This window comes from Physeter macrocephalus, chromosome 13 (assembly GCF_002837175.3).
Source record: "Physeter macrocephalus isolate SW-GA chromosome 13, ASM283717v5, whole genome shotgun sequence".
In the NCBI taxonomy this organism is placed as follows: Eukaryota; Metazoa; Chordata; class Mammalia; order Artiodactyla; family Physeteridae; genus Physeter; species Physeter macrocephalus.
The window spans coordinates 84011401-84019124 of record NC_041226.1 but is presented as its reverse complement, the minus strand read 5'-3'; the positions used below and the strand labels follow the sequence as shown (position 1 = coordinate 84019124).

The window sequence follows — 7724 nt, the reverse complement described above, 5'->3', positions numbered from 1 at the left end:
GTGGGGCCATGGCTCCTCGGGTGGGGCCATGACTGCTGGGGGTGGGGCCATGGCTGCTGGGGGTGGGGCCATGACTGGTGAGGGAGGGGCCATGGCTCCTGGGGTGGGGCCGTGGCTGCTGGGGGTGGGGCCGTGGATGCTGCGAGTGGTGCAATGGATGCTGAGTTGGGGCTGCCGTGCTCTCTGGTTCAGACCTGCTTCTGCACCCAGTGCTGGAGTACCTGTCGTGTGCAGCCCTGGGCTGGGGGTGGGCGCCAGGAACCAAAGTGCTAAAAGAGCCTGGACTCCCGAGCTTGCAGGTGGAACGCAGGTACCACCTGGAAGAGCTATTGGGGGTGACCTGCCTAGCCCTGATGTCCAAAACAGGCCACTGGGGCCCCAGAGGCGGTGACCTGAGGCCACCTCCCAGGCTCAGGGCTGAAGACGAAGCCCCCCAAGTTCCGCCCCGGCACCTGCCCCTCTGGGAGGAAGGCCCTGGCCATGGGGTCCCATCCTGGGGCGCTTGGCAGTGGGCAGTGTCCTGGCTTGCGGCACCCACCGCGGGGCTGGGCCGGGCCTCTTGATGATCTCGTCTCCCCTTTTCCTTTCCTCTCCTCGCGCTTCCTAGTCTCACGGGAAAATGGTAAGCCCCTGACGCTCACGTGCTCGCCGCCTTCCTCACCTCCGGGCCCGATGCCGGCACTTCCTCCCTGAGCTGGGAGTGGGGTCTGGGGACCCGGGTGGGCCTGAGCCGGGCTGGATTCCTGGCGTTCTCCTCCTTCCTCCGCTCAGTGTCTGGATTAGGAGGAGACATGTATTTGTGATAACAGATTTGCCGGCTGCAAAGGGTGTCAAGTGAACCCCCGCCCCCCACCTGCCCCCCCCACTCCCCGTCCCTGGAGGTTAAGGACCTGGGTGGTTTCAGAGCCACTGGGGTTTTGCCTGTTCTCTCTCTGCCACCCTTTGTCCTCTCTTTCTTCTTTCCCTCCCTCCTCCCCTCTTTTCCTTTTCCCCTCCAGCTTTCCTAACACAGATGGGCTCAGACTTCCCAGACTCTTCTTCCTGGGCCCCTTTAGAAGCCCCGAGCGATGGCCGGGCCTGGTGGTGGCTGAGGGGTGGGAAGGCTGGGCTGACTTGGCTGCAGCTCCCCAGGCCCATGGCCTCCTCTGCCTTCTTTGTTTTTTTCCTGTTGTTCTAATTCAGACCAGTGAGCTTTTTTAGCATCACATTTAGGAAGTGAAAGCGGGTGGGCTGGCATCCTGGAGGGGCCCCAGGTGAGCGCCTCAATGTGGGTCATTAGAGGTGGCCTGGGCTAAACCGGCAGAGACCTCGGTTGAGGGTGCACCTTGGAGGGGGTCGGAGATGGGTCCCAGAACGCCTCGTTAGAGGCTGCGTACACATACACACGTGTGCACGTACAGGCCCAGGCACGAGTGTGCCTGTACATGTGCGTGTGCACCTAGCCATGCCCGTTGCAAGCGTGCCCCCCGTCTCCTCCCACAGTGGTCCTACGGCTTCTATCTAATTCACCTCCAAGGCAAGCAAGGCTTCCAGTTTTTCTGCAAGACGGAAGACATGAAGAGGAAGTGGATGGAACAGTTTGAGATGGCCATGTGAGTCTGCCATGGCAGCGGCGTGGGGGCGGGATGCCACGTGGATTTTTCCCGGGGAACCCCGCCCCCCCGGGATGCCAGCCCCTTACCCCCGGGTGGCAGCCTCGCTCTTTAATCTACAGTGGCCAGAGGGCCCTCCCCCTGGGGCCGAGCCTCCCACACCTGACCGGCAGGGCGGCGAGTGGCCAGGAGTGGCCGTGGTGCCAGATGGACTCACGGTGACCCAGATCCCTGGGCCCTTACAGGCCGGCGGATTGTCACCTTTGGGGAAAAGCCCCAGAGCTGTTTCTCCATGAAATCTAGGAGGAGCCCCAATTAGCCCAACAGAGAACGGTGATAATGGGGGTCCCTGGCCACACCAGACCTTCAGGCCAGGGTGGCAGGTCCTGGGGGCCTCCGGGCAGGTGCACTCACCTCCCTGGCCTCTTCCTCCTGGTGAGATGCACATAAAGGGAGGGCTCAGGTTCTGGGATTATTGGGAGGATCCAACGGGGTCCCGCGTGGGACACATCAGAAGAGATGGCGGCCAGGCGGTGGGCCCCAAGGCTTTCTAGGGGTTGTAATTTTCTCCCCACCATTCTCATGAACATTTTCAAGTATTAATCCAAGTTGAAAGAACGTCATGGTAAATGCCCGGCCTCCTCCGTTCACGTCTCGCGCTGTTCTCTGCCGCGTGCCGTCCCCCGGCCCCGGTGCCGTCTGCTAGTGGACGTGTTGTAGTGAATTGCAGACGTCAGTGCAAGTGCGGGTACCCGTCCGGAAGTCACGATTTGTTTAGCTTTTTATGTCTCAGGCTCTCACACTGTGACATCCTGGGTGCGGTTTGCCGAGCCACGACAAACGCTTGCACCGGCCCACGCCCAAGCCCCGTCCAGATACAGCCCTTAACCATCACCCCAGAAGGTTCTCGAAAGCTCCCACTCAGACCCTTCATCCTCCCCGGGGTGTCAGGGCCCCTCGGGTCCGCCCGGGCGTGGGGGCAGATCTTGGCTCTGAGCCCTTGACTCCTGGCCGCGTTCCGGAGCCCGGCTGGTTTGGCGGCTCCCGTTTCGGGGGTGCTCAGGGAACCTGGAGCCCGCTTTCCCTCGCAGCCCTCTTTCCCTCCCACCAGGTCAAACATCAAGCCAGACAAAGCCAACGCCAACCACCACAGCTTCCAGATGTACACGTTTGATAAGACCACCAACTGCAAAGCCTGTAGGATGCTCCTCAGGTGGGGGCGCCCCCTCCCGGCCCCCGGGGGAGCCCGCTGCTGCCGCCCTCCTGTGCCCCCATCGCCGCCGAGCACCCCTCGGCCAGCGCCGTGCTGGGCCCCAGGGACCCGGGGAGACGTCCCATCGTGCGGGAGGCAGCCGGCCCTCGGACGTTTGGGATCTAGCCGGGAGGGGAGGCGACTGTCCCCGTGGGTGCCCAGGGCCCCCTGTGCGGATGGCAGAGCCAGGCCGGGGACCATCCAAGGGGAGGGCCAGCGCCAGGCTGCGCGCCAGGGCGGGGGTCCTGGGCCCCAGGGCTTGGAGGGGTGATGCTCGGGGGGCAGAAGGCAAGGTGGGCCTGGTGGTCCCCCTCACCTCCTGCCCCTCCCCCTCCCGCCCCGGCGCAGAGGCACCTTCTACCAGGGTTACCTGTGCACCAAGTGTGGCGTCGGGGCACACAAGGAGTGCCTGGAGGTGACCCCTCCCTGCAAGATCAGTGAGTACCCACCCCGCCCCCGCCCCCCCCCCCCGTGGGCCACGAGCCCTGGGGGCTGGTCCTCAGGGCCCCACGACACGCCCCGAGCCGAGGGTCCCGTCACCCCTCGCAGCTGCCGGCTCTGGAGGTGTTCCACATTCTCCTTGCCTGCCATGGGGACCCCGTGGGGTCAGATGAGGGAACAGAGGCTCAGAGAGGGGAGGACGCCGGCCCCGGGTCACACTGTGTCAGAAGGCCCAGCCGGGGCTTCCCCGGTGGCGCAGTGGTTGAGAGTCCGCCCGCCGATGCAGGGGACGCGGGTTCGTGCCCCGGTCCGGGAAGATCCCACGTGCCGCGGAGCGGCTGGGCCCGTGAGCCGTGGCCGCTGAGCCTGCGCGTCCGGAGCCTGTGCTCCGCGACGGGAGAGGCCGCAGCAGTGAGAGGCCCGCGTACCGCAAAAAAAAAAAAAAAAAAAGCCCCGCCGGAGCGGGAGCTGGGATTCCATGGCAAAGCCCTCCTCCTAACTGCATACTGGCTGGCTTTTCTCAGCCTCTTGGGCACCCCCTGCCGCATTGCAGTTGTAAGCCTCTAGAATCTCCACCCCGCAGAGGGCACAGAACATTCCTGGCAAGTTGCATGGAGGTTTCCGATCACAGAGGAACACCTCATCCCTGGGTTGCCCCACCCCGGGGAGGCCCGGCCCTCTTTAGCTACGGCCCTGTTTGTAGATGGTTCACGTGCGTGCACGGCACCTACTGTGCTCCCCTTCGCCTCAGATGGGGAAGGCCTGAGGCTCCTGTCAATCGTCTTGCTTTGGGGGATGAGTTGGGGGAGGGCCCAGCCTAGAGCAGCTGGACGGGCAGCTGGAAAGCCTGAGATGGTTCTGAAAGGCTTCAAAGCCGCCACGGTCAGGGGCTGGCTGAGCACTGGATCCGGGCACGGGGCACCCGCCAAGCACCACGCTGCTCGCCCTGCTTCATGGGGCCCAGATGCTCCCACATCCCCGTGAAGTGGGGCTGTTATGCTGACATCCACGCTCGGGAGCTGTGCTCAGAGGGGGTGAACCACGCTCCAGGTAGACAGGGAGACATGCCGGGCCCGCTTGTCACCCGAGACACCACCGCCCAGAGTAGGAGAGTTTGTTAATTCCTCGTTTACTGTGACTGCTGGCCCAGTGCCCTGATCTGGGAGGAGGGTCCGACAGGTCAGCCCAGATCCCGTCGTCCCCACCAAGGCCCGCCCGATGCAGCGTACTCCGGCCCGGCGGGAGTTCAGCAGCCCTGCCAGTCTCCTCCGGGCTAGGGGATGCTGCGGGCCCCCACTGGCCCCAACGCAGCTTTTCAGCTTTGCCCATGGCTACCGCCCTCTTGTGGCCATGTGTCCTTTGCGTCAAGCGACTGCACAGTTCATTTCTTTTGACATTTTTTTTTCTGATCTTAAAAGTAACATGCTTCTTTATCAAAAACTTAGAGGAAAAAAAAGAGAAATGAAATAAAGAAGAAAATAATGATCACTTATGAACGTATTAAGAAATAACCAAAGGTGATATTCTGGTGTATTTCCTGTCAAGTTTTCCTGTTTTTAAATAATCTTTCTGTTTCCTTTCTCCTCTGATTATTAAATACCCATTTCCCATAGAAGATATAGAGAAAAGTAAGGGAGATGAAAGCAATCCTGGTTTTTGTCACACCAGGCAAAAACAGCTGCCGTTAGCCATCACCTGCCTTCTCCCTTTTTTGCAATGCCCCCGCCCCCCGTCCCCCATCTCTTTTTAGGTTTTTGTGTTTTTCACGATATGTATAGTTGAGGCTTTACCAGTTAGGCAATTGCATATCTTTCGAAAGCTGAAGTCCGCATCCTCCCCGTGTCACTGAGAGCTCGTGGTGGGCACCTGGTTTTATTTTAAGGAGCGTGTGGTTCCCCCAAGGGCACGTGCCTGATGCCTGACGCCTGTAACCTCTGTTCTGCAGGGTCTGTCGGATCCTATGTCTGCCCAAAGCAGGCTGCGACTGTGCGTGTTAGACGGTGTTGAAGTCACATCAGCCACACGTTAGCCCTTGGGGTGCTTGTTTTGTCTGGTGGCGGAGTGGCAGCTCAGCTTGTCAGATGGCTGGGGCCCAGCCTGGAGCTGTGTCCTCCCCTTGGGTCACCCCAGGGCAGGCGGAAAGGATCTTTAGAATGTTTGCCTTCCATCTGATGAGCTGAGGTGTCCCATGTCCGAGGTGCTGACAAATAGAGTAGCACGACTACCACGTCTTCTGTCATTTGCCCACGGCAGGCATCACTAATCAATTGTGGAAATCTTCCCTTTGAGCCCAGGTTCTGTCCAGCGATCAGGCAGTTGCTGCCATTGGAGCAGAGTTGGCTCATGCAGGAAAACCTGTTTGCCATTGGGTCTGATACCCAGTGTGTGTTCTCCCGTGGGCCCCCTAAAACCAGAGCTCAGAAGTTGCCATCAGAAGTAACTGAGAGATTTTTGCGGTCACCAAGCATGCATGTCCATAATCCACGTCTGAAAAGAAGGGCCTTGAAGCTCACCTTGCTCACACACTCAGGCGCGCCCAGCGGCTCTGACCCCGATGTGCTTCCTTTTCAGGTTCTCCTGCAGACCTTGTGAGTCCACCAAACCATTCCCTTCCCCATGCCCTGCACCCTACGCCGCCCTGTGCCTGGAGCCGGAAAGACCCAACCGTTCCAGCCCTCACGCTTCTGGGGCCAGGCCGGCTTGCAGAGCCCCTGTTGGTTACGAGGGGCCTTTGTTTTCCTTTGTGGTCGTCAGTAGAAATGGGTCCCTGTGCGTGGCCTCCTGGGCCCTGATGGCTGTCCCCCTGCCTGGCTGCCCACCCGTTCCACCTGCCCAGTGGCTTGCTGGCGGCTGTGCGTGCCCAGCTCTGTGACAGGCGTCTGCCCACCTGCCGCCCATCCTGATGGACGTAGAGCCCTCTCTTTAGCTGACTTGGGGACGGAGTCACTGAATTCACTTATGGGGTGTGGACGTCGTGTCTCTCCCCAGCCGTGGGGTCCAGTCAAATTAACCAGCACGTAATGGGCTCTTACTGGGCCCTGCGTAGGCTACAGAGATGCCCTCAAAGAGGAGGGAAGACAGAGCATTTAGTGTATGCAGCAGGACACGTCCCGGACAGAGACGACAAACCCCAGGCTTTGAGCGGGGAGGCCCTGGGCTGGGGTGGTCAGGGCAGGCTTCCTGGAGGAGGTGGGAGTTAATGGTAAGGGATGGGAGGGGAAGAGGACAGATGTCCCAGGGCTGCAGAGGGGTACAAAGGTGGAGGGTGTAAGTAAGAATCGTGTCACACAGGGAAATAGGTTGTCACCATCACAAACGTCTGTGGGCGTTCAGGACATGTCCCTGGCCTCCTCCCCGCTTCCTGCCTTGACCCTTCTCTCTGGGTGTGGGGGGCAGGGGGTGTGGGATGCTTGGGCAGCCTTCCCTCCTCACTATCCTCTGTCCTTGCTCTCACAGGACACCTCTGGAGCGGGGCCAGGTGAGTCTGTGGGACTTGGGTCTTCTCTGGTATCGTCCTTGTCAGCGGTCACCCTGGGAGCCGAGCCTGGGCCTGGCCGCGGTGACTGCCGCCTTTGTCTAGTGTTCTCGGCTCCAGGCTCCGAGGGTGTGTGCTGCCCTCCGGCCCCATCTCCCTCCCACCTCCACGGCCACTTCCCCTGGGAGCTCCCTTAGCTTTTGATGACGCAGTGCCAGGCATGGGGACAGCGCCCAGCCTGCAGAGAGTCAGGGTCCCCTCAGCCCAGTAGAAGCCCTGAGCTGCAGCCCGGAGACCCCGAGCGGAGCAGACTTTGGGACGCTGCTGCTGTCACTTTACCATGTTCTCCGTCCCCCCATGTCCCCCTTGCTCTGCGTTGGGTAGCAGGAGAACTGAAAGCATCAGGTATGGGGCGGCCCGAGCTGCGGACAGAGTCCAACCTAATCATGAAAACAGAAAACAAAAACCGTGCTGCTGCCTCTGGGGCACCAGCTTCAGGAACCAGGCCTGCAGACGCGGCCCATGCAGGGCTGGGCCGGTCAGAGCAGGGCACGGTCTAGGAGAGGCCTACAAGTTTTGGGGGGCTCAGGCGGGCCCCCCCCCCGTCAGCCCGGGGCTGCCCCGGAGTAGCCGAGTGGCCTTGGCATGTCGCTGACCCGGCCCCCACCTCTAACAGGGTGGATGCCCCGTCTCCGACTCCATGCTGACCTTCAGTCGCAGATTCGAAAGGTGTTCGGATGACAGCACATAAAGTGCTCTTTAAAAATAAGTTGCGGGCTTCCCTGGTGGCGCAGTGGTTGAGCGTCCGCCTGCCGATGCGGGGGACGCGGGTTCGCGCCCCGGTCCGGGAAGATCCCACGTGCCGCGGAGCGGCCGGGCCCGTGAGCCGTGGCCGCTGGGCCTGCGCGTCCGGAGCCTGTGCTCCGCGACGGGAGAGGCCACGGCAGTGAGAGGCCCGCGTACC

The 7724-nt window shown here is 61.4% G+C and overlaps 1 protein-coding gene across 1 annotated transcript in view; it reads left to right on the top strand.

Annotated features, from left to right (window-relative positions):
- VAV2 (vav guanine nucleotide exchange factor 2) overlaps positions 1–7724 on the top strand; it is a 203318-nt gene that overhangs the window by 185385 nt on the left and 10209 nt on the right. The window contains exons 18-22 of the mRNA XM_055089387.1: positions 1483–1592; positions 2704–2805; positions 3193–3281; positions 5857–5873; positions 6742–6763. Of these exons, the coding sequence (XP_054945362.1) occupies positions 1483–1592; positions 2704–2805; positions 3193–3281; positions 5857–5873; positions 6742–6763 (340 nt within the window). The remainder of the gene's footprint in view (positions 1–1482; positions 1593–2703; positions 2806–3192; positions 3282–5856; positions 5874–6741; positions 6764–7724) is intronic.